The sequence below is a fragment of the Eutrigla gurnardus genome, assembly GCF_963514095.1.
Source record: "Eutrigla gurnardus genome assembly, chromosome: 6".
NCBI lineage: Eukaryota > Metazoa > Chordata > Actinopteri > Perciformes > Triglidae > Eutrigla > Eutrigla gurnardus.
In genome coordinates, this window is record NC_139920.1 from 26,588,652 (window position 1) to 26,615,962 (window position 27,311).

Consider the following 27,311-nt stretch of genomic DNA (forward strand, 5'->3'; position numbering starts at 1 on the left):
TCAGACAGTTCAGCAGGTTGCTAAATATGTTCTGTCCTGTCTATTACTGGATCCAAACCTTTTACCTGCAATGCCCCCATAATGCATAAATAGATTTATTTTATTAGCTGGGTACAATATTGTGAATACTTAACAAAGAAGGCAAACTAGAATTGTTATATCATCCAGAACTGTATGTTTATTTTAACACATTTTTTTGTTGTGCACTATCAAGACTCTAGTTCCAAGAACTCAAGGTCCTAATTGCTATTTAAAACTGTCATAACTTCCTTTTTAGGGGCCTCTTTGGTGCAGCAGAAGCCAGCTGCAGACACACAAACACCTTTTTGAGTTAATGTGACAAACCTGTTAGGAAAAAGGTGCCTATATTTCTATAATACACACAAACCTACACATAAACCTAAAGCAAGTCCAGTTACTATACGACAAAGCTTTTAAGGCACGTGGATGACTGAGAAAATTCTGTATCTGAAGAGTAGAAATTAAAACTTGAAATGAAACAAAATTGGGGAGGAACAGTTTATTCAGTTATATGTACAAGGCAGAACCGATCATATTGATCTAAAACACAGAACCATGAATGATAGATCATGTTTTTCCATTTAAATCTGAGCAAACATTTTACAGACAAATGGGCAAAGAATTTGCAGTGATATAAATATTGTGCTTTTATTGTCAAAATGAACTTTTTTTTTTGGAAAGGTCACAGCCATTTCAATGCAAACCTTGCTTGTAATATTGGGAGATGACTTGATATAATGAATCTATAAACTACAATAACTGCAAATGGAAAGGCTGCACTTAACATTCTTCACTTTTTCTGGATTCTTTTGAATTATTTGGTTCAAAAATAGGCACTCAGTGCAAAACAAACCCTCAAACACAAAGATTGATGATCTACTGTTCATCACAGTTACAGCCGTGTTGCATGATAAATCTAACAGCCAAACAGGACCGAACACATGATAGAAAAGTTTAACCTTTCTTTAACGCAAACGCAGAAGAACTGAATTGAGATGGCACTTTAGAAACAGGCATTTCATGTTTTCATAAACGTGTTCATGCCTTACTAACAGCTACACAACTGCATGCCATTAGTAATGCTACTTAACAACCAAAAGAAAATACACTTTAGGAGAACTTTTCCCCTCCCGAACATAATCCAATAGTGCAAAAAGGCAGGCAGGCGTTACAATTACTCTTTACAAAAATAAAAATTCTCACTCCGCTGCCCTCCTGCTACAATAAGTCGGACAGATGGAAGACACAAGAGGAAATCAATGTAACCCCAGAAAAACCCTCCAATCAATAATGCATTAAGATGATTGAGAAATGTTAATTCTTCAGTTAAATATGAGAACGCACTGATATTTCCCACATGTTCATCAGAAACAACGGCATGGAAGCATGAGGAGATGTCGCTCTGCTGAAAGGAACGACACTTTTCAAATCACAAAACTCGACATAAAGTCTGATTCTGAAATAAAAACAAAATGTTCTTTCGGAGGCCGCTTTAAACTCACGAATGTGTTTTCACAATCTGAGCTCACAGCAAATGTTCCCATATGATAAAGATCAATAAGAATTATACATATGTGGAATATTAATTTTATGTATACATTGTTTGTCTATCTTGATTTTGGCCACAAATGATTTCCAGATGTTTTGTTTATGCGTTACTATTATATTTACTCTACACATATCAAACGCTAGGTAATATATAGTCTAAATGTTAGTTGTTTAATGCTGTATGACATCTATTTATGTGGCCATAACCATGTGACACAAAATAAACAAGCATTGTATAATATATATATGATTCTTAAAGATTTTCTCATATGGGTTCTCCAGGCCACAAAATGCAAATATTGATCGTGTTTCCTGTATTTTCTATGCACGAGACGACTGAGGCACATCATAAACACGAGTTACAGTAAAGATGTTAGTACATTTTCACATTTTTGTCAGACATTTTCAAAATGTCACTACAGCAAAAAGAGAGAGAGCTCGAGAAGGCTTTATGATACAGCAGGTACAACGCGAAAAAAAAATAAAGATGAAGGCATCCGATACGTGGTTATTTCTATCTAACACACCAGCATGAATATATACGTGTGTTTCGTCTGCTGGTCAAAAGCACTGACCCAAGATCAGCATCAGGTTATCAATAATGTTGCTTTTAGACTCTCTGGTCTTGCCGAGTCTTAAATCTTTAATAATGTACACATCACTAGTGTTGGGGCAGAAAGCTGATATCTCAAATTTAACAGAATTTTTGATGCATAATTTTGCCTGGTTTTCTTCTTATTAATAAGAAACAGTAGATTTGTAACATATTAAAGCCGTAATAATCCTTAAAAATGAAGTTATTTCACCCAACAATGCCCAAATCCCTCGTCTTATGAGATTCTGTCAACGTCCTGGTCATCCAGACCCTCACGATGATGTCATTTTACAATGTGAGCTATACAACATGTCCGACCACCCAGCAGATTAATGAGTCCATGAAACCAATAGTCTCCATAGTGAGATTTGCTCTGAGTGGCGACTTCCTTCCTTTTTGTACAAGTTGCAATATGAAACCCTCTGGCGAGGAGGAAGGATGGGATCCACACAGAGTTAACGAGGCCGAGCTTTCGCCGCGTCGAAGCGTCGGCTGGATGTTGGTGAATCTGGTAGATGTAGACTCGGAGGTACGTTTCATACGGGAATAAATCAAAATGCTCCACATGTCGGTCAAGCGCTGCAAAGGAAATAGTTCAAGAAATGTTTGTAGATGATAAAAGACTCATTTTTGCTCAAATTAGTCTCTCCACCTGATCTTTATAAGCACTAAAACAAACTGAATCACAACTGCCTTCAGCATAAATATCATTATGTTTTAAAATGAGTGAGTTTGTAGATGAAAAGGGCAGGTACAGCATACTACTACATGTATATTATACCATATGTTTAAACCAGCTCATACTGTATGTACCTCATTGCCACTGGAGGGTGTGTTAAACTGACCTTAATTAAATAAAGTTACAACAGCCTTTGGTTTTCGGCTAAGATCAGTTCAAGAATGAAGCCCACACTAAATTGGACAAGAGTTTGCACAATCAATCGAGAGAAGCTACACTGAAAAGCTGAAAAATAAGTCCATCCACGTTGAATATGAATATGCTGTTTGATTATTTCTGTTTATGAAGGAAAGTCACATAATTACAGTTTCAAAAAGGACAAGCTGATTGCTTAGAAAATGCATGTGATGAATGCAATTCATTATAATGAATAATAATTATCTTGTTTAAGTAAGTAAGTGCAAATCTTGAATTATCAGATCTTTGTGCTGAAAAATATAAAAACTACACTGGAACGTGTAATTATTGATGACTATTTAGCCATCTGTGAGAAGATGTAATGAATCTATTTAAACACACAGAGCCACATCGGTGCTCCAGCAAGAAATACAGCAGTGGTTTACCTCTGAAGCTGCTCCTCTCATAATCCTTGATCTACAAACATCGACTTCGGCCTGAAAATTAGAGAAGACAAAAAAAAAAAGTTCACAAAGTTGGAGGGATGACCATGGAGCAAAATCTAATGATTGTCTGGTTAAATGTTCAATGTGAAAATATGATTTTATAATCCAGGATCGACCCGAACCTCTCAGACTTTTTAATTGGCTCCTGTGGGACTGTCTGCTGCTCCATCCTACACACACACACACACACACACACACATAATTATTGTATGGATTTGGGCTGCTGTCGATGCCCATTTGCTGGATAACCTAAAGGCAGTGTCGTGTAGCCATTTCATTTGGGTTAAGAGCTTAAACCACAGTTAATTTTGAATGCAACGCTACATGAGCAACATATATGTATGAGTGACTCCTCTCATCAAACTCTTACCTTTCCCTCCTTGCTTTAATCCTCTCCTCGTCAAACCTGAAAATTAGTAACAGTTATTAGCCTTCAGTAAATCCATGTCCCTTTTAAAGAACTACATTGTTTTTATGAACTGACAGCAGGAGAAGCTGCTGTCGCTGCCATGGCTCGTTTTCGCCATCTAGTGGTCCGGGATACTTACTGCACCACACACTCAGGAACGTGGACATGCTCCATGGGGACAATCTCTGCCAGTTCATCCAGGCTGTGGACGTACTGGATCTTATTCATGAACTTCACACTGCAGGGAGACAGAAAGGCAACAACAGGAACACCGTTACACATCACCGAAGTGACAAAATCCTCCCGATTAAAAGCATGGTAGTTTAGTTTGTGCACCAAGTGTTGTGTGTGGGTGTATGACCTGATAAAGGGCCTGGATATAGCCAGGACCGTGCGTATGAACCACGTAGGATGAGCGATGACCAAAGACTTCAGGTTCTTCCTCAATCTGCCATCACAACACAATTCAGTTAGTGTTTTAAAATATATATATATATAGAGATTTAAGAAGAGTCCTGCTGTAAATGTAACCTGTGAGTCATATTACAAGTATGTTGGTTTCCCACCTTCTGTCAATCATTTGGTAGCATTTCTTGAGCCAACTGATCCCGGGCATTTTACTCCGAGGAGTGGCTCCGTTCATGTAGATGATCAGGTAATCTTCAGCCACAAGCATCTCCAGGCTGCTCACCACATACCTGGAGGAGAGGGAAGGGAGCGTTGTGTGATAGGAAAACCTAAAACAGGTGCACGATGCATAAAAAGAACTGGGAACCAAATCATGGAGTCATGTTACTTGAAAATGAAAACTTACAGGAAGAGGTTCTCCATGATGTAGTGGTAGTCCGGACAGCTGCTGTCAGGCAGGTAACAGGCAGAGAAAACAATGATGGCATTAAGCCCCTCGCCATAATAACCTGACGGGAGAGAGTTTCAGTTAACAGTGAAAAACGCTTCTCGGCATTGTGAGATTTCTGTCCTTTCGCTGACCTCCATGTGTGATGACCCGCAGGTAGGGTCTGATGACCTGCATGTCGATACGATGCTCCTGTTCCCCGATGATGACCGTCCTCCAGAGGCGTCCGTTGTTGGCATTCCCCTCCTCGTCCACTTCCCCTGAACCGCCAGCGGGACCAGCTTTGGCCGAGGCCACCGGCGTGTCATCTGGATGGACACGGAGACAGGTTTTGTTCTTAATTCTGCACTGAAATACATGCCGCCACGCTGCAAAACGTTGGTCCCAAAGTCTTAAAGTAGAAGTCCTGACTTAAAAATGTTACGTAAGTAACAAGTATTATCAGCAAAATGTACTTAAAGTAGCAAAATTACTCATTATGCAGATTGCAGTGTTGTATTATGATATATATCAATATATATATAGGATTATTATTATCTCAGTATAATATAGTAGTATTTTTTGTGTATATAACTATAGATTAGCAGTATGGTACTGCATAATATCATATAAACACATCATATATTATCTTATCTTATGTAAGAAGGAAGTAATAAGTTTGTTGACCACTTACCCTCCCACTCCAGCTCGTTGCCGTTGGTGATGAACTCCAGCGAGTCCGTCTCGTCAGGCGTATCCATGTCGTCCACGTTGATGTCCAGGTCATCCGGTGTATCCAGGAAGTCATCTGAGAGCAGAGAGCCCTCGCTTTGGTCCAGTGAAAGGTTCATATCCGGGGCAACCAACGTGCGCCGCTTGCGGTGGGACGAGGACGCGGCGCCGCCGCCTCCTCCTCCGGATGGGCTCACATTCAGGGTGATTGGAGGGGCTACAACAGGTGAGCAAACATGAGAATGTAATGTCATAAAGCAGGGTTATAATGGACTTTCCATTACTGACCAATCACTGCCCACGTTTCCCAGTCTTACTTACAGGCTCTGTCGTCTGTGAGACCGCAAGAGGGATCCATGTCTCCGTACTCTGGCAGGGGTCTGGAGGGAAACATACACAGGTGAGCAACCATTACTGAGCTTATTATATGATATATAACATGAACAGCAGAGCAATCATAACTGATGGCCTCACAATAAAATGCAACATTGTGATTAGGAGGGTGTTCAATAGACCGGTTCAATGGCGTGGGTGTTGCCACTGATCTGGGGTGAGCAGTTAAAACGAGGAGCAAGCAGAAGAGAAAAGAGATGGTGATTAGCTTCTCTCTCGGGGGAGATGAAGATTACAGGGCTGTCAGGCCGGGTGGGAGGGGGGAGGAGGAGGAGGAAGGGAGAAATAGAGGAGAAAAGGGGGTGAATAAAAGATAATAAGTGGGAGAGAGACAGAGAGGGATGTTTCTCTGCATACAGACAAAGTGGTGCAGCTCTCTTTCCCTTTTACGCTACTTGTTATTTACCCTGCGCAGATGGATGAGCAGACTGGAGGTCAAATCCCTGCTCTGCATATGTTTGTGTTGCATGTGCCCAGCTGTGTTTATTTGAAAGTAAGCAAAACAATGCACATGAGGGCAGATGTTTTTGCATATGAGCTACAACACTCAGTAACCGTGGACCTGGAGGCAGGGTTGTATGACTAAATGATTCAAGTATAAGAGGTGCAGAGAGTTACAACACAGCTGCGATGCTGTGAAAACCTCCCATCTAGAGGAGGATGGCGTGCGACGGCGCGTGCTCCTCCTGAGCCAACGATGCTGGCTTCAGCCCGGAGAAAACAGACACTGATGTACGGTTTCGACCCTTTTCCCCCCCGAGGACCCCTGCAGTGATTACTAGTCCAACGCTTCCTTTGTCATGAAATGAAGCCAATTCAATAAACAGATTTATGGGGATTACTTCTTTTAACAAAAGCAAGATAATCTCTTTAGTTCCTGTTTACGGCCGCATTGTCCTTCAGCTACAAACAACAGTATCGGGATGAATCGATGACGCTTACCTTCTAGAAATAGCAGGGGGAGAGGGGGGGGGCTGCTGTTGTCAAAGCCGATTCGAATGGGTGTTTTTAACCTCACACACCTTTGGATTTGATTTGCTTCCTCATTCCCTGCTTTCTCAGATGACAGCAGACAGTGTGGAGCTGGGCATCTCCCAGGAGCTGCCTTAATAATCCATCTGCTGCTGGCTATTCCTCCGTCTCTGTCTGCCTTTAACCAAAACCTGCCACCATTTTTACTGGCGATGCTGTATTGTTGATCTGTGACTGCTGTTGCGTCACATGACGTAGCAAGGGACCGTTTACAGACAGAGCTGCACCTGCTCCCTGGCTTCCTGCCTTCCAATCAGACGGCGGAGGAGGAGGAGGTGGAGGAGGGAACCCAGAACTGACACACTTTCCCCCTGCTCCTATTCTGACCGCAATCTCTGAATCTCAACCTCTGAACATCAAATACCCACACTTTCTTTATCCTTCTGGAGCCATCTTTATGCAGAATTAAGAATAACTCGTCTTTTTCCATCATTCATCTTCATCTCTGGTGCTCTTTCTTTACTAGAACCATGAAATGAATTGTCACACTGGGCTCAAACCTATTAACCTGTACATTTCACATCGACTCCATAACCCTATATAGATCCACTGTTGCTATGACAGAACGAAAGAGACACGATAAAGCTTTCATAAAGATAAGTATGCTTTTATAAAATAAAAAAGTATTACAAAACAGACAACAATGGAAGTGATATGGTGGATTTGGCTATTAAAGAATCAAGAAAACCCTATTTGGCAATTAATCCATAATTAACTGCACCATCAATCCTAAATAATCAGCTTTTCATCCATAAATTACAATGTGCTGCATATTTACCAACGTGCGTCTTATAGCTAGAGGCTTATACACACTCAGAGCTGTAAAAGATGATATAGAGCCAGCTCTCTTTGCTCAGCTCTCTCGAAGCAGAGCCGTCACGAACTGTTTAATCGGTGATGAAGAGCAGCAGAAAGTAAAGAGAATCCCACCTGGGGAAGTCTTCATCCTGCCACTCGTCTTTCACTTCCAAGTTCTCCATTCGAAGAGTTGCCTCTGTGGTGCCCATCCCCCCAGAGAGGAGAGCAAGGGGCCTGGAGGTATGAAGAAAACAATGTTTATTAATGAACCACATTTACAATAACAAGGGAGAGCTGTCACATAAAATGAGTGTTTAGCAACTAGACGGTCGGCTTCATGGCTGCACTGCAGGAACAAGTGTTGGACTGAGATGACAAAAGGGAGAAGTCTGCATTGTTAGAGGATTTTATTCAAATACTGTTAGATTATAATTTGGGGCTGTAACCACTCTTTAGTCAGACCCCCTCCCTCCCCCCCACAGCCCAGAGGAGCACATGAGAGAGGCATGTGACCGACTCGAACAGAGCCCACTTTGAGCTCAGCTCTCCTCAAAGTCAAATATCAAGTACACATTTCTTCCTGGGTGGAATTTAAGAGGCCAGTGAGGAGGAGGACATGTGCACCTAATCCTCCCTCACTGCCTCCTTAATCCTGCACGACTGATGTGACTGCTGCCCGTTTGATCTCTACATACACTCGGGCTTTATGTCACCAATAGTATTAACAGAAAAAAAACTTCTCTTCAGATCTAATATTCATTTCTTTTGAGTTTGAAGAGAATTCACCTACAATATATTGATTACAAGCTGACTGCATAAGCCATGCTGGCATAAAATCAGATGCACTATCATAACACAATGGTGATGCGGTAAAAACAGTCAGATTTTGGCTGGTGTATTGCATGAACAGAGCTCTGTGGATATTTAATTGGACATCTTTGTAGTTCTCCACTCAAGTATAAAAACCAGAATGTCTGGGCAGGTCCTGCTGCTTAGTGATGGAGGATTACCAAGTTTGTGTTTTTAGCATCTCCTAACAAACAATCATCGGCTGACATCGGTGCAGTTCAACGCTTATTATGGATGTATTATTAGCACAAAACCCTGTGTGATCCTGACATTTGCAGTGCACATCGGTGGTGTGATATGATAACTAGAAAGGAGTGGAGTGAAGTGGTTTCGGTGGTTTTGGCAGCGGCACTCGTGGCTTAACTGGAAGACGGCCAAGTCTCACATAGAGGAAATAATTAATTAATACAGGCCTTAAGTCACACATGCTAATCATAGATAATAGATTGCGCAAAAAAATCCAGTAGCACATCACACATATTGTCTGTAGCAGATCACATAAAGTCCCATAAAATCCATTTTGACACCACCCCTGTCTTTTACACTGTCAGTTCAACAAGAGTGGAGAGCAGAAAACAGAACAAATGATTAATGATCATTAAAAGACAATAATGTTTCTTCTTTTTCACACCATGTTAGACAGGCTGGGAAAATATTCAAACAATCTTCAGAATGCTGCACAGAGGAATTTAGACCTTAACCTCGAAGGATCCTACATACATTCATCCATTCTGCTTGGAAATATCCATTTTGCAACGAGCAAAAAATATGGATTTCTATACAAAATGAATTGCCACCAAATGGGCAACACAGTGTAAAATGGCCCCACAGCCTTTCTGGGTCACCCCAAATGACCAAAAGGGAAAACACCTCACTGGATTTCATGTGTTAGTGGACAATCTAACGTGCATGCAGACAGTCTAAGGTTGTGCAGCGAACCGGAAAGAGATGCACAGGTTTAAAGTCAGTGGCTCTACTCACATGAGCGGTGTGAGATCCCCTCAAAACCCTCTTGCTTGTCCGCGTGTCCTCCCTCCTCCTCAGTCCCAGACGCAAGGATTAAAAGGGGAGAAAGTCCTGATCCTCCACATCAACAGAGAAGCAGGGGTCAGGCTGAAAATTCTCCTCTCGCGCTCCCTGACTTTGACTCATTCACATGCACACACACACACACACACACACACTCGTGCACAGACACAGTCATACAGTGTCCTCAATGTCAGCCGCTAGCCAGCAGCAGGTGTCTGGAGACAGGGGCCACCTCTGTGCCGGACTCCCCCTCTTCTCCTCCGCCTCTGGCCACCTTTGTTCTCCGTGTAGAGTGAGCCGACAGCCTGCCTCTCTCAGCGCCTACGTCCAACCCCACCAAGACACAAAAATTCCTTTAATCAGAATGCATCTGCTCTGGCATCAAGATCTCCCCTCTCTATCACCCTCTTTTCTCTGCTTGTAATTCCAAATACCTTTTTGGAGTATTTTCCACTCTCAAATGTCAATTCAAACCCTTCTGTGTGTGGGGGGGGGGGGGGAAATGAGCACCAGCCTCCTTACTCCATCAGATAATCCTGCTGTTTCCAGTGGTCTATGTGGCAGCAGTTCCCTGGCAACAGCATCGCTCTCTCTCCATCCATAGCTTCTCCCCCCTTTCTCTCTCCCCTAGCCCCACTCTAGTTCATACCCCCCAACTCTCCCCACACATTAATAATTCAGTCCCTTACTTCACTTCCACGCAACCAATCATATCCCCCCTGTTCAGTTTCCCTGCAAAGTATTCCTATAATAGCCCTCTTATAAGGCGTTTTTGTACCTTATATAGCCATATATATAGTTTTATGTATTTATAGTGTATCCCTCTTTAGATTTAATAGCATAACTGTCCTCAATTTTGTGACGCTCGTGAGGCGGTGCTATTTAAACCCCAAGGTCGTTTTTTTACCTTATTAGCTGGGACATTATGATTCCCAGGCAGTTTACCAGTGCCTGGTAGTTGGATTTCAGCGATAGATTGTGTCTTTATCGGTGCAGGCATGATTGACAGGCGCATTCACCAGATACAGCAGAGCAGAGATGATTCACTTCAACCTACTTCCGCTTTCGCGTAAACCGGGTTTTTAGGGCAGAGAGACAGTCAAAGAGGATCATTTAAACTTTTTTCGCATTGCAGTTTTTATTTTTAAGCGACAATCAAATAATTGACTGGACTATTTTTTTTTGCTGCCCTTTCGTTTTATAAATGACGACCCTCCCTCCCCCAGCAGGAGTCATACATACGAAAACTAAATATTGTTAGAAATTGTAAAAAATAAATTAATACTAAACGTGTTCATGTAAATTAACCGACATTGTTTATTTACACAATCACATTTCCACATTTGCCTCTTTTGTCTTACGCAGTTCCGGTGTAGCAGAGAGGTGCTCCCTTTGGCTGCAGTAGAGGGGGGTGAACTATCTTGACGGACGGTTTTCAGGGTTTCACTGCTGTCTGCCTGTACTGTGTACTGTACTGGGGATGCCAAGATGGCTGCAAGCAATTATTTCGGGTTCACACATGGTGCCGGTCCGCAATACAGGTAATTCGAGTGATCCGTGTTGGTGTCAGCGCGGCTTTTGTGTCGCATTCATCGGCCGCGGGTGTATAACGGTCGTTAGCTTGACGGGCTAGCACACAGCTAGCGCGACCCGCTAGTTACGGTTAGCTTAACGTTAGCAGAGTTCGGGGGGGCAGTTCTCCACGACACGCTTCTTGACATGAACCTAGGTGAGCCCCGGTACGGTTATCGTCGGTTGACGAGTCAACACTTGACATAATTTAACGTCAAACAAAACAAAAACGTCAGTGATAGCGAGCGTCACGCAGCTAGTGCGTTAATAGCTGTGACGGCTGAAATGTTAGCCGGTGTTTGGGATTAACAACCCCGGTGTAGCTGTGTTGAAGGTCCCGTGTCTCTCTTTTTGTTATAGTTAAATGTTAAATAACTCCACATTGTCACAAAGGAACATTTAAAAAAATATATATCTATGTGCAGCTAGAAAATGTACACCGGTCACCTGTGAAACTCTCAGTAGCATGGGTTGGTGTTTAGCTAGTTTGTGGGACAGGTACATCATTTGTCAGCCTGACAGCTATAATTATCAGATATAATTATCATGTGTTATCAGCACCACAATGTACGGCTCTTTACTATTTTGTCAGGTGTTGGTTTTTCTTCACTCAAGCCAATAAACCTGACAAACAGGAGTGGACTGTTCTCTTATAGTTAAACACAGTCTGCACACCTGCTTTGAATTTATTGGTGACCAGTCATAAATTCCTATCCTAATAATTTAATTTAACACAATATCTTAACTCCGGTGTGAATGATATTGCTTAAAATCCTCAGTCACAATGTGAAATTTGATACTGCAAAATTAATATAAATCACAATGCAGTTTATTTGCAGGACTGGTTTATTCCAGCAGACTGAATACCCCTAAAATAAAATGCAATCGTCCTAAAAACAAATGCAATATTGCGGTAAAGTAGTTCTGCCCATGCAAAACATTTCCATGATGAACTCACACACCCAGAGACAGTAAAGGGGAAGCAACAGCATAAACAAGTACAGCTGGCTATTAAAGAAACTGTATTAGCGGTCAGTGTCTGTTGTCTTAAATGGTTATTATATTTATTACAGCACTAGTTATGGTTGCAAAGGCTTTCTTTGAATTGTTACCATGCATTCAGCAGCGCTGTTTTCATCACATGTAGGCCTACAGAAATATTTCCAGCATTCCATTAAATAGGAATTCACTAAAATGATAACCCTCTTTATGCACAGTGCATTTTTGTTTAATAATTAATTGTTCACTCCCTATCTCTCTACACACAGGCCATAATAGATTGAACAATGAAGTACATTATTGCAGATTCCACAAAAAAAATACACTCACAATAAATAGATTGTGTTCCATTATTGGAATAATCGTAAATATCGTCACGGGTTAGAAGGGAGAGGTAGAAGCAGAAGTGCTCTTGGCAGGAGAATTATGTTTAAAAAATCTGAATCCAGGCATTTTTTTTCTTTTTCTTTTCTTTTTTTTAATATAAAGTAAAAGGCCTTTATTAATATGGGCTACACATGTATTTATCCTTAATTTCTGCAGGAAGACCTTATGATTATTTTATTTAAGATGAATATTTTCTTCACTAAATAGGATGTTCACTAAAAAAAATATGTCTTGTTTCCTGTGTGATGTGATACCAGTAAGTTTAGTGCCATTTTTAGAATATGTTGATGATTTATAGGGATAACATTGTGAATTGCAGTTATTTTGGCCAGGATAGACTTTTTACATCGTCCCATGCCTATTGGCTATTTGATTATATATTTTATTGTTGAGTGCACTGAAGCAAATTCAATATCATATGTTAATATGCCAGTAAATTGAAGCACTGTCATTCTTTGTCCAACACTTAAAATATTTAACACTGATTGATTCTCAGCCCAGTATGTGACCAAACTTTTTAACCTTTTTTTACTGTTGATTTATGGTGAATCGTCCGATTCACAACATGCCAATGAGCACTTGCATAATCTAATTATGTGGTTGCGGAAATTCTTGTCAAGATTGAGATAATATAATTACAGGCAATAATATAAATGGACTAATAAGACACTCAAGGGACAATGCACTAGTCAACCATGGAAATGTGGGATTTTCCAAATCCCTTCTTGGTACTTAGAAGAATATTAATAATTTGTATTCAACCACAGTTTCCTTGTTTTTTTATTTGCACTGAATCCTTATTTTTATAACATCACATGGTTTTATAATTTCCCTCACGGCAGTTTTAGTCCATGCTCTTTTTATGATCCCAAAGGCTGTGATTGACATGTGAGTGTGTTTGAATGATTTGAGCAGGTGGCGCTGTGAATGGGTGAATGTTGACATGTGTGTTTTTATATCTGTGTGTGTGTACATGGCCACTTTGAGCGACTGGTGTCGTTTTGTTAACTAGGAAGTGAGTGTGGTTTTTAGAAATACTCAAATGCAGGACATCTGTTGTCAAAAAAGTTATTTCTTATGATTAACGGAATAAAAACTATCCTGATTATGATTGCACGGCACATTTGTTATTTTATTAAATACAAAATTGCCATGACAAAACTGACAGGAGACTGTTAAAGTAAATTACAGTGTTATTGAAGCCTCAAAGCCTTTATTCTGCTTTTTAATTATTAATATTAAATAACATTCCTGCGCTTCTAACATGGATTGATTTCAGCCCAACCCAACAGTAAAGACTCAAGTAGGCTCTTCTCTGAAGTTTAATGTTGTTCATAACGATGTCCTCTGAAAGCAGTTTTGAAGTTGACCTTTGAACCCTCTCCTCCCCCCTCAGTGCCCAGCCTCCCCCCGCCTACTCCCATCCCTCTACAGCCAGTTACAGTGTCCAGCAGGCTCCAGCGGTGGCTCACGCAGTGACAGCATCCTACTCTCCCGCTCCAGTCCAGGCAGCCCGGCCTGTGGTCACTGCCCCATACCCTGCCTATCAAACCCACCAGGCTCCTCCCGACTACGCCTACAGGCAGCCAGAGCCCCCGGCACCTCCTCAACCCACCACCACCCCACAAACGTACCAGGTATATTCGGAAACGGTCAGTCGCTTTCTGCTTCCTTTGTGATCTCTGCTTGCTGTTTTCTTATCACGTTATGATCTAATTAAATATCCCGCTTTTCCATTGGATTAAATGCTCTCTTGTAAACACCAGCAGGATAATTACAGCTACGGGCGTCCTGCAGCTGTGACTACCTATGACAATAAACAGTACTACCAGACGAGTATAGCTTCGGCTCAGAGGACACCCGCAGAGAATTACTACCAGACCGGTGAGTCAATTTGTACTCTCATGTTGCGCCCAAAGTTTCATTTCATGTCATCGTTAGGGTTGTGAGATTATTCAGTACTAAAGATGAAGGTCTGTTGGGGGTTGTGGTGTCACTTGAGACAGCGTTGGATGGGAACGAAGAGTTTGAAAGTGAGACATATCTGAAGGTGTGGACTTAGAAAGAAGTGAGCTTTCCAGACCTTTGTAGCTTGAGGCTAGCGGCTACTAGCATAACACAGCCACATATCTGATCAAATGCTCAATGGTTGAGTTGCCCTGTGGGTGATGTAGGTGCCAGGTTTTGACCAGGAAGACTAATGGAGACGTTATCTCTGGTTCTCAGTTTGTTTTAGCTTATCGTTGAAGCTGGCTGAATAATAACAAGATTATGATTGCTTTGTGTGTGTGATTTTTTTTATTTTTTTTTAGATTATTATTTACAGTCCTCATTGGTATCATAAAAAATGTTGTCTTGCTGGGGGTTTTGTGCATCATCAGTCCTGGTGGAATGTGCTTATATGCTTGTGAAATGAGGATTCTTCCTGCACTGCTATAACTCTGACAGGCAGTCACAAAGGATAGATGATGGAGATCTCTTCTGTTGTCCGCTCACCTCACGCCTATACCCTTCCTCTCCACCTTTACTCTCCTCTCCACCTTTACTCTCCTCTCCACTCTTTTCCTGCATCAGTAGGAGTAAAGAGCGCCTACAGTCCAGCCCCCTCCACTGTGTACAGCCAGCCTCCTCCTCCCCAGAGGCAGGTCACGGCCCTGAAGCCTCTGGCCCCCTCCGTGTCCACCAGCTACAACATCTACCCAGTGTCCACCAGTGTCCAGCAGCCGCCCACACCCATTTCATCCTACACCCTTGGCTCCTCCTTTGGCTCCACTGTTGCGGCCACCACCTACTCAGGTAAGATAGGATACAAGAGAAGTGAACCAAATTCCTCCCAAAGGAAATATTAGTCCCAAATAAGCTTGATGTACATATTTAAATAGATATAAACACATCAGTGTATATATTGTTTGGGTTTCTGTTTGAAGACAGTATTTCTGCACAGTTGCAGATAAAGATTGGGCTACACCTTTATTTAAATTATATTATTAATATTATACCATTTGTATGATTATATTCCAGTGATGGCTACGTAGTAGTGATGCACGGATCAGTCAGGCTTACCAGAAAATATCACAGGTTCTGGTAGGCAGGGCAAAAAGAGAAAAAGAGACGGGAACATTGCATGCAATAGTCCACCACATTATCTTCCCCCCTCATTTCTTCTTTGTATTAGTCAGCTTTAAAGGGCCAGTGTGTAGTGTTTCAGGGTTCTGTTGCAGACAATGCAATATAATATACTTTACTATGTTTTCATTAGTGTGAAATCACCTGAAACTAAGAATTGTTGTGTTTTTGTTAGAATGAGCCCTTTGCACCTCCATGTTCCCACAGTAGCCCCGGATGGACTGACCAAACACTAGCTGGAGCTAGGCCTTTTTTTTGTTTTCACATTGCCTGTAGGCTGCTGAGGCCGTAGCAGCCAGCTGTCGCTGCTCCTATAGTATGGTTATTATGGTAAAGATAGCCTCTGAGTGAGGCAGAACGTCGTTATCACGTTTTTGCACTCGGCATCTCATGTTACTGCATTCTTGGAAAGGGAGGAGCGAACGACACCATGTCCCTTTTTAAGCTCTGATCACACCAGAAAGTGTCACGGTGAAATTCATCAGAACTTCTTTGTAGTTTTTGGTTCTAGACGCTTGTTGACGTCGTGACAACTCGCTGTGCCAGTTGGTGAACTACTGTAGCTGGATTGACTTTGTCGGTCTGGATGGTAATATCGCGTGCTGCGTCTAGCTTGCGCGACTGCTGACTTTTAACTGACCCGTGTCTTGAATTCTTTGTTTCTCTCTAACTTGCTTACTCCTGTTCTCTCCCCCTCAGGCATTAGCTATTCTAATTATGACTCTACCGGCTACACCTCCACATCCACCCCCTCCTATTACCAGCCGGCCCAGCAAACTCTCACTCAGCCGCAGCCTCCGCCTCAGCCGCTGCAACAGCCCCAGCCCCCCATCCAGCCGCCGCCTAAACAGCTGACAAGCTCCTGCTGGAGCAACTCGGGCAGCAACATGGTGACGGCTCCGACTGTAAACACCTACAAAAAGCCCACGTTTCACCAGAGCAAGCTGCAGAAGCCCAAAGGGCCTCCCAAGCAGCCCCAGCTCCATTACTGTGACATTTGCAAGATCAGCTGTGCAGGGCCTCAGGTAAGAGTTTATAATGACACGGGACAAGATTGTGTTTCCAGAAAGCTTTTAACATAAAAGCTTTGCTGTGTTGTGCACAACAGAGCTTTGTATAACACAAACAGTCACACAAACATATTACAAGATACAATATTTAAGAACATGTTTTAATGTTTTATAGCTGGTTAACAACAATAAGTATCAGCAGTTGTGTGATTTGATTATATTAGAGTTTATCTCATCCACAGGACCAGAAACAGTGAAAAGTAACAAATATGACTGTTTATATATATGCATGTGGAAGTGGCATTTTGCTAACTGGTTTTGTTTATGGCTTCAGACATACCGGGAGCACCTCGAGGGCCAGAAGCATAAGAAAAAGGAGGCAGCACTTAAATCTGGGGGGCAGACAGGGGCCAGCAACGGCCCCAGAGGGGTCCAGACCCAGTTACGCTGTGAGCTATGTGACGTCTCCTGCACCGGCGTGGACGCCTACGCTGCCCATATCCGTGGGGCCAAACACCAGAAGGTAAGCAAGGCTGCTGTTTTGTCCTGTATGTTGCCATCCAACTCTTTCCTACCAAGCTGCCAAGCAGTGGAACAAAACCTGCCTCTGAGATTTGGGACGGGATTAAGTATCAGCAGCCTTAAATTATTGCATCTCCCCCTGTCTATCTTTGTGAACCTTGGAAAGGTGGTGAAACTTCACACCAAGCTGGGCAAACCCATCCCTTCCACCGAGCCCGTGCTGGTGAATTCGGCTCCAGTTATCAAAACCACGGCAGCTGGGAAGCCTCTAGTCTCCACATCCACTCCGGCCTCTGTCTCAACCACTTCAACTCCCACTGCGACACCCAAACAGGTGGCTGTAAACGCCGTGGCCAAAACGGCACCAGTCAAGAAACCACCTCCTTCCAAGATAACAGTCATTTGTGAGTTTGTTGTTTGATTATTACAGTGCACAGGGGACACAGACAAATGTAGGCATACATTTGAATTAAATTCTTCATCCTTTCTATTTTAATCATAATATTTTATGTTTAATGTTTAACGGCACACATTTTCCTGGAAGAAGAGTTGTACACATGAAAAGTGACAGAAATGGTTACGTCAAGAATGGGCGGGTGTGAATGACTGTTCTGGAAAGTTAACACAAATGTTCACACGTCTTCATCTGACGTCTTAAAGGTGTCGGGTGTTTCATGATATTCTCGACGCATCTGATTGAGTATACTTGCTCCTAGTAGTGTCATGAAAGTTTGAAAGATGATTATTTATGCCCTGTTTAAATGTTTTGGTTTGTTTTTTTCAAACAAAGACGTCAAACAAACTCTCTAAATTGTAATATCCTGCCTCCCACATAGCCAATAAGCCTGTCAGCGCTCCAGCGGCTGCAGTGACAGTGGCGGTGGTGCCTGCGAAGGTGGAGGAGCCCATGCAACAGGCAGCTCAGAAAACTGAGCATCAGAGTGACGATGACGACTGTGACAGAGCTGGAGGCCAGGGAGACATCCAGCCAGTGGGACACGACTATGTGGAGGAGGTACAAAAGAGCAATTTCATTTTCATATACTTTGTTCAAAGGGCTGAATTGTTTACACTCTACAACATGTGAGTTAACAGTGGATCAGATAAGATGTTTTGTGCTAGGTTCTAATAAGGTTTATATTAAATATTTTGTGTCGTAAAAGATGTTCGTTGTCCTCCGTGACGTCTATTTACCTAAACTGTCTGTTGCAGGTCCGTAACGATGACGGTAAAGTGATTCGATTCCATTGTAAACTGTGTGAGTGCAGCTTCAACGACCCCAACGCTAAAGACATGCACCTGAAAGGAAGAAGGCACAGACTCCAATACAAGGTAAGAGAGTCGGTCTGAGCGTCACTGATGTGATTCACATGAACTGTCGAGCACGGTTCTGTTCACAGCCTATAGTTTTCAGTCCGAGCCTTTTCTTTCCTTCTTCTTTTGGTCAGTAACACAACTGCACTAGTTTGAGAATGCAAAGCTAACAGTCATTTTTAGATAGTTTATAATTTGGTGAACACTGAACATAAGCATCGCTGTCGTTTGTTTACAAGAAAACATTTAAAGTAGCTGATGAGAGGACGTCCATGTGAGTTTCATTATATTCTTGTTCCATTCCCTTGACATGTTTTTCCTGTCTTCCCAACCCGCAGAATAAAGTGAACCCAGAACTTCCCGTGGAGATCAAGCCCAGTAACCGGGCCAGGAAGCTGCAGGAGAGCAAGCTGAAGAAACAGAAGCAGAAGGCGGTGCTGAAGAGACAGAGAGATGATGAGCAGCGCTGGCACATGGAGATGAGGTCAGACTCATGGCCAAAGTTAGTAACCCAAACTTCTTCCCATTCTGACCTTAAATTAGCACGTTTCCTTGGTTAGCACAGAATACACTGAAACGCTGAAAGTGTTAGTCTGACGCATGTACACATGGGAGCAACATTTAACAAGTCTTTTCCTGTTTTCTTGTAAAGTATATCAGCTTTCCTGAATGTTTAGTAAAATAATCTCTCAAAAGCCAGAGCAAGTCATGTTAATCACATTAATTATGAAAACTGTACAACCAGATTATGGTGTAAATCAGTAAATTTCCTATATGCACAATGAAATGTTAACATATTTAATTGGTGTTCAAAAAGGAAATACACAATGCTATTGACACAAAACCTCTGTACAAAACAATGTTTTGATTATTTGCTTGTTTTATGGACTGCTGTGCACCGTTAATGGCCGCCATAACATCGGCCTGTGGGAGTAAAGGACTATTAAAGAATGACATTAAAACCTCCCCCTCCCCTGTAGGCGATATGAGGAGGACATGTACTGGAGGAGGATGGAGGAAGAGCAGATGTACTGGGGGGACCAAAGGCGCAGGATGGCTCCTCCACCTCTGATGAGCCGCCCTGGTATGCCAGTACCCCCTCTACTGGTGAGTGCTGGAATTGCCATTTTTTCATTGTTTTGTGATGAAAAACAAACTTTCACTGAGACTTAATTTCAACTTTGATCAATGACTTATTTCCCTCCTAAGACGTGTGTGCGTCGGCCAGACTCTCCCGATGACCGTCACATCATGGCTAAACACTCCACCATCTACCCGGTAGAGGAGGAGCTGCAGGCTGTTCAGAGGATCGTCTCCCACTCTGAGAGAGCCTTAAAACAGGTGTCAGACTCGCTGCTGGAGAAGGAGACTCCAGCTGTTGATGCCGCCGACGACGCAGCTGCTGCTGCTGAAGGAGGAGACGAAAAAGGGTAAGGAGTGATGATTTACGTTTTCTTTGGGCTTGTTGGTGTAAACAAGGATTGAGGTATAAGGTTGACATGTTGATAAACAAAAACCAACCACTTCAGCTTCGTTTTTCTTCACAGTGCCGAGAACTCGGCACGGCTGCTAAAAGGCGTGATGAGGGTGGGTATCCTGGCCAAAGGCCTGCTGCTTCGCGGGGACAGAAACGTCGAGCTCATTCTTCTGACCGCTAAGAAACCCACCGTCACTTTACTGAAGAACATCGCCAAGCATTTGCCCAAAGAACTGGAGGTAAGAAATCGTCGAGAGTTGATGCAGGACATTCGTTGAGGGAGGGAAGAATTGTGGTAAAATTCACAACACTGACATTCTTACATTTTATATTAAATTATTATAACATTTTGTACCAAACACTTGGGTGTAGGATCATACAGACAAACTGTAAATCCCGATGGTGGGAAACCAGCTTTCTTCATATTTTTAGAGGTAGTTTGTTAAATATCACGTTGTCACATGTTTTAAAAAGAGGATATTGTCATCCGCTGCCTTATGACTTGTGTCATATGAGCTGGATGCTTATGGACCGAAAGGTTTTACAGTTATGTAACAAAGAGAGTGGGAACGAGAAGTTTTCACTCTGTATTTGAAAAAAACAAACAAATCAAAAGTTGCGATATTTCTAATAAATTACTAATAAAAAACCCAATTCTACTCCTAAATCATTTAATCCTAGATGGGTATCTCTCATATGCAAGAGCATCTCATTATTCATTGGTGAACATGTACAACTGTCCTCCACAGCCAGAAACAACACATTAGTTTGTCCTCCAAGCATGTTTTAATCATTTTAACATCTTAATAGTGAAAGTACTTTCTGTGGATATATAATACATGTTTTGTGGTTCAGAACTTCCACTTTATTAAGCTAATATTGTAAATTAATTTAGTCTGTTTCTCATTAAATTGTTATTAGAGGTCTCCCAGGCTGTTCATTCTGCTGCATCCAGTCACAGTGTGTTTTCTAGCTTTGGGAGAGACGTTTCTCATGTTCACAAATGTCTTAACCGCCTCTTGCCCGAAGAGATTAAATTGTGAATTATTTAATTTACAGGCATTTCAGTGTAAGCTCGACAGGAAAGGAGATTTGCAGCGAATCCAAGGTTGTAATGTGTTGTAATTCCTCACTCTTCCTCCCTCCTGCTTTCGCTGTAACGAGTGTTTCATTGAAGGTGCTTTTGACTGATCTTTAGATTCACTGCCTGGTTATGACACCTGAATCCTACAGAGTGAGATGGGGCTTTTTCCTTCTTAAACTGCCTCATGGCTTTCCTAAATATGACAAAGATTTAATGAATTGTTCAGACATATATTTATAATAATGTCACGGACCCTGTTTAAATAATAACTACTTTTAAGGAAAGAAATTGCACAACCCAGGGTTAAAAACATAACAGTATTGCCCTGTAACCTCGCCAAACACGGCGATTCTTTGCCCCCTACCCCTCCTCCTCTGTAGGGAGTAATCACAAGTGTCCTTTTAACCGGCAGACATTTTCTGAAGATCAGTATGAGGTGCAGGCTCACCCAGAGGAGGCGAACATCGTGATATTTTCAAGCAAGGAGCCCAAAATGCAGGTGACCATTTCTCTCACCTCGCCGCTGATGAGGGAGGACCCTGCTACTGAGAAGGACAAGCAGGCAGGAGGAAAAGCGGCTGAGAAAGGTTAGAGAAGCCAAAGCTTTCAGTACCAGACGACCAAATGTAAGCAATGTGTGTAATACACTTATATATTTGTATATATATCATTATATATATATATATATACCCCTTGCTCCACGGTTCCACCCATAAGAAGCCTACATTTTTAGGCTAAAAAGCTCTGAGAGGTGGGACTTTTAACAAAGCCCACATTCAAGTTTTTTTTATTTCTTTATTCAACCCCTAAAATACAAATTAATCCACGCATTCATTTGCCCCACTTATTTCATTTGCCCCCATGTTTTTGTAGTTACTCCAGTCCACCCAATTTCTTTATTTCTTTTTCCACAACGTGGGAATCAAAAGCCGGGCTCTCCGACCTTTCTGTGCCACTCCGGGTGTGTGTTTTATCTTGTGAACACATGCTCAGATGAAACCTTCGGGACACTACGACAGTAGACTGAAGGTGATAATCACTGTTCAGATAATGCCCAGGGATGAAAAGGCCTCAAATGGTGATGCTATTTTCACAAATATATCCTATTTTCCGACTTGAGAAAGTGCTTTTTGCTACCTTTTTGGTCACCATACCGATGAGGGAGTTTTTGAGGTCCAGCGACTTCCCGGTTCCTCATCTCTCATCCCTGCATCATTATCCATGAGGAGGTGTTGGAGTGTAATTTAAATGCCTCACAATGATCACTATTGAATTAATAAGAAGACGTTAGTAAATCCATTGTCATTGCCCCCCCTCATTCAGCAATAATAATAATAATTTCCAAGATCATTGTGTTGCAAACACTCCTCCGCCTGCAATAACTGTCAGTATTTTAATGTGTTTTTTTTTTCCCATTTGGAAAACATAGTAGGAATGTTTTCTGTGGCCGTTGTCTTTTATTTATTTTTTAAAATTTTGTTTGGGTTTGTTGATCAGTGCCCCTACTTCTGTATCAGCAGACCTAGGCAAGCCAATGGCTGATCTGAAGACCACACTTGTCCACATACCACTGAGAATAGAAACATTAAAGCAGCCAGGCTGCCCATGTTTATTAAGCTTTTTAGAGGAGGAGCCCCTCTTGGTTCACTGTCATCGGAGGGGCTCAGGTGCTACTAAATCTCTAAAACTCCCCTCTCTAAGAGGCGTGATAAATATGGGTCTTTGATTCTAAGTGGTATGGTAGTGTAGACTTCAAAAAGGTTTGTTTTTGTTGTGTATTTCCCCTGTAAGTAAGCTCTGTTGTTGCTTCAGTTCTAGTGAACACAGAAGTGTGGAAAGCCCCAAAGGGAATATTACTTCATCACCGTCATCACGTCCGACGTCATTTGTCATTATTTGTAAATATGTCTTAAATTGGTCTCCAACATCTAAATCCAACGCAGAAGCAAACATTTTTTTAATCAAACATTTGGGCTTTGTCATAGGTCTAACTTCATTTGAATTGATTTGCTTTTTGGTGTTGATATTGTCTTTAAAACATGGAGGCATTAGTGGAAGAGAAGTATCTTTGCTCTTGTGCCGTTCTCTCCTTTCCTTTTAATCATAGCTGCAGAAGAGTAATGGGAACTAATTGCTATATATACAAAGTAGGGCCAATTAAAAGCATTTGATTTTGATATTTTTGGGTCTGAAGCTCAGCTGCGTGAATTGTTTCAGTGGGGCTGGTTTGCAAAGTCATGCAAAAAAAGAGGAAATCCACGACACTCAGAGTTTGAGTTTATTAAGAGCAAATTCTACAATGTGACCCGCTTAAAAATGTAGTATTCAGTCATTACAATTACATTATTTCCTATATAAAAGGCACAATGGTGGTGTGAAGGAAGGCAAATTTGATCTAGATGTTTTTTATTTATAAAAGTTTTGTTCCTGGAGAACGGCTACTAAATATTTTAGAGATGTTGAGAGTTATGAGACTCCATTATACTAACAACGAAATATAAATCTGTGTAGTGAGAAGCAAACGGTGGCTAATGGTCACATGATAAACGGTCTGTAATGCATCTTTCTCGTAGTAGACATTTTGAGTTGTCGGCAGCAACGATTAACGATTCCTCTGCTTCATTTTAAGTGTCCAGTTAACCGCCACGCTCAGTACCACAGTCCTGGCACAGACACCTAGTTATTAATTATGTTAATAAAATATGTCATGTCAAAATGTATCTCGAGAAAGATGCAGGCAGACGATAATGGGGTCACGATAAAATCAACAGGTCTTGTGCGGTTTAATCGTCTAAAGATCACAAATAAAATCCACCGCTCTTCTCTCGGATTACCTTGGATTTCCTTCTTTTTTTGCATGCATTTCTGTTACACTCCACTCAAAAAAATATGTCAAACATAGGAGCCTTATTTGATGATCAAATGCTTTCCTTTTCTCGCATATCTTCCCCTCATTTTTCTCACGAAAACAAAGTGAAACCAGAGTATTTAAGGACTGTCTGATCCCATGAGATGAACATTTATTATACCCTTTTTTTTTAATGTCATGCCTGATCAGCGACTGCACATCAACAGCAACAACACCTATTGTGTATCGCAGTCATCATGTGGGTTTTGCAGTAGTTTTGACTGTAAGTCATGAGCTAGTGCACGTTCTCTCCACCAGGTGTGGCTGAAAAGGACCCGACTGACCTTCTAAATAAGAGGAAATGTCTGGAGTACCTGGCTGCTCTCCGTCACGCCAAATGGTTTCAGGTAAATGCATCACCATCATGTCAAACTGTCCCAAAAGGTCTAGAATTTGTGAAGATACATTTATTTAATAATAAACATTGCATTTTGTTTGCAGAAGTGGACGAGTGTAGACAAGTGATCTCACTTCCTTTAAGGCTAAAAACAGACGGTGGGATTTTGGGTTGGCATCTGTACGCGGTCATGTGATTCTCTGTGGCGCTACAGAAGAAAAATCACATTGTTATACTGATTAATTTCTATGTCTTAACAGAAAAACCACAAAATGCCTGATAGAACTGATTGAAGCCGTGATAAAGATTTCTTCAATTATCAAGAGTTTAATTATTAAGATTTTCTATTCCTTTTTTAAGTTTTCTTTATTTTTTTTATAGATTTTCTAGTGATATTGTCAAAGGTGCAGTCTGGGTAAAATGATTTGTTTAATTAAATGTATTTTTCCCTCTACTTCTGAAGGCTCGTGCCAACGGGTTGCAGTCCTGTGTGATCATCATTCGGGTGTTGAGAGATTTATGTCAGCGGGTTCCCACCTGGGGGAAGATGCCTGGCTGGGTAAGAGGCTTCAACCGTCTGTTACCTTTTACTTTTTGATATTCTTTGGTGTCAACATTCTCCCAGTGAGGATATCTTAGTTTCTTCAAGCATGTATTGTTATACTGTACGTCTCGTTGGGAATTTCCTTCCTCTTTTTTATGTTTTTGCTCCGGTGACAGCCGTGACCAGAGGCATTATGTTTTCCTCTGTCCTGTGAACACCTTGAGTGAATTTATTTATTTGTTTATTTCGGGCATGTCAATTAAATCGTCATCACACTTCATCTTTGTTCAAATAATACAATACACATGGCCGAAAGGGAAAGCGGGACAAGCCAAAGCTTATCTAGTCCCGCCCCCATTACCCACAAGATAAAATCTTCATCATAATCTTTTCTTATCTTTTGCATTTTACATTTTGACATAACATTTTCTTTCAATTTGGCACAAATGTCCACTTGGACTTGGATTTTTTTTTGCCCATAACTCAAGGGTTCAGACAATTTTACATTAATTGCTCATAACATTTTGCCGTGATGACATTTTGCTGGTGCTGTCTATGAGAGAACTATAACACAAAAAGTACATTTACAAACATTAAAAAAGTATATTTACGAACATTCATAGCTCTATCTTCGCTGATCGTTAGCTTGTGTGAGGACATTGCTTATTCAAACCAGATGTCTTGCCCAGATGTTTGATGGAGAGTCAGTACAGATAGAGTACCGCCTTTAAGGGTGCTTTAATCCACTATCTGAAGAGGCTTCTTCCATTCAGTTTGTCCATTTCTGTCTGTGTTTTTTATTACGTGCAGGCAATGGAGCTGCTGGTGGAGAAAGTGATCAGCAGCGCTGCAGGCCCACTAAGCCCGGGAGAGGCCATGCGTAGAGTCCTGGAGTGCATCTCCACGGGCATCCTGCTACCAGGTCAGACAAATACACAAGGAAATACAAATGCCAGTAAGTAAATTACAATACTTGTATTTCCTGTCTTCTTCTTTTTTCTTTCATTCCAGGGACATTTTCTCATGTATCTTTCTTCCACGTGATGCTACGAAACCAAAACCTTTTTGAAAGGGAGAATGATTCACTCATTGTGTGCCTCTGATTCACTAACTTCTACTAACTTATTTATGTTACTCAGATGGACCGGGGTTGATGGACCCTTGTGAGAAAGAGACAACGGATGCTTTGGAAAGCATGATGCTTCAAGCCAGGGAGGACATTACTGCCAGCGCACAGGTACCCAGACTAGAGCGTGGATACCAGACCCAAGCTTGGTGGGTTCGGGCAATCGTTTACAAATGACGTTCAAGTCGATACTAAGCATGGAGGTTGACGTTATTTTTTTTAAGTGAAAATATAGTCAAATAATGGACCTTCTGTGTGAATATCCCTTGTGTTCTGGTTGGGTTCAGGCAGAAATATACGTCACCCAGACGCAGCATTTATGCTTTGCCGAATGAAATATCAAGATTATGATTGGCTGGAATGTGTGTATTCCCATTTATAGTAATAATATAATGGGACATATTTGTATTATTAAATTGCGGGGGGAAAAAACAGTGTGAGCTTTAGCTAAGGAGCTTGTTATGAGGGTTATTTGTGTAAATGTTACTTAATTTCAAGGCTGTTTCATTTTTGGTGAATCTGGGCATCCAAATCAACTAATAGAGAGGACTTTTAAATAACACAATAGTCACGATTAACCCTTGTTTGCATCTGAGGGACAGTTGCTGCACGTGACTATCATTTGTCAAATACAATGCCAAAAACAACCGTACAAACTTACACTTTCTCTTTCCTGTTTTCTCTGCTTCCAGCATGCTCTGCGGCTGCTCGCCTTCCGTCAGATCCACAAGGTCCTGGGCATGGAGTCGCTGCCGACGTCCAAGGCCAGCGCTCGCAACCGCAAGCGTAGACGGGACGGCAGCGACGCAGGCGACGGGGAGGGGGAGGGCAAAAAAGACAAGAAGGAGGAAGCGGAGAGTGCTTGACCTCTGCCTCCAGAGCAGAGGCGTTTGCTAGTCTAGAGACTGGTGGAATGTCACAACTTTCAGCTTTTCTTATCTCGACAACAATCTTAACACGCAGCTATACACATATGAATATAACTGACTGTAGATGTTCAATGTCTACCCTTGAATTAAGAGGAGTGATGTGACGGGAGGAGACTAAAGCTTGAGAATCTGTACGGCAAATCCTTCCCTCGTATAATAATTTCCCACGGACTCTTAAAGTTAGCAGAGAAAAAGCTCGGTAAAAAATAGGAAATCATGAAAATGACTGATAGCGTCGTTCCGTTTCAGTATAATTGCACACTAACTACTGACCATCCCTCCCCTTGTTTATTCACACTAATTAAAGCACCACCGTCAAATCCAGTCGTATTGTTTTCTGACGTTAACGGCAGTAAAATCATCAGCACCTTAA

The 27,311-nt window shown here is 41.8% G+C and overlaps 2 protein-coding genes across 11 annotated transcripts; one reads left to right on the forward strand and one right to left on the reverse strand.

The window, feature by feature from the left end:
• Positions 1-3,461: 3,461 nt before the first annotated feature.
• Positions 3,462-9,687, reverse strand: atcaya (ATCAY kinesin light chain interacting caytaxin a). The gene is made up of 12 exons (XM_084011273.1): positions 9,556-9,687; positions 7,858-7,959; positions 5,824-5,882; positions 5,465-5,719; positions 4,926-5,099; positions 4,750-4,852; positions 4,502-4,633; positions 4,297-4,383; positions 4,075-4,173; positions 3,897-3,932; positions 3,649-3,696; positions 3,462-3,517 (listed from the first exon to the last, which is right to left on the reverse strand). Coding segments are annotated over exons 1-12 (1,131 nt in total). The 5' UTR covers positions 9,558-9,687; the 3' UTR covers positions 3,462-3,483.
• Positions 9,688-10,984: 1,297 nt separating this feature from the next.
• Positions 10,985-27,122, forward strand: zfr2 (zinc finger RNA binding protein 2). 10 transcript variants are annotated; one of them, XM_084011259.1, is made up of 19 exons: positions 10,985-11,144; positions 13,958-14,213; positions 14,328-14,445; positions 15,136-15,357; positions 16,387-16,712; positions 17,032-17,220; positions 17,386-17,623; positions 18,056-18,234; positions 18,432-18,551; positions 18,872-19,035; positions 19,514-19,640; positions 19,743-19,963; positions 20,081-20,249; positions 21,507-21,681; positions 24,261-24,349; positions 24,803-24,898; positions 25,694-25,838; positions 26,023-26,120; positions 26,702-27,122. In XM_084011259.1, exons 1-19 carry the CDS (start codon positions 11,092-11,094, stop codon positions 26,873-26,875), a joined length of 3,159 nt encoding a protein of 1,052 aa, XP_083867385.1. In that variant the 5' UTR covers positions 10,985-11,091; the 3' UTR covers positions 26,876-27,122. The 10 variants fall into 10 exon arrangements, with proteins under 10 accessions (XP_083867385.1, XP_083867392.1, XP_083867390.1 ...); XM_084011266.1 differs by having other exon boundaries at positions 25,694-25,805; XM_084011264.1 differs by having other exon boundaries at positions 18,872-19,017.
• Positions 27,123-27,311: the final 189 nt, after the last annotated feature.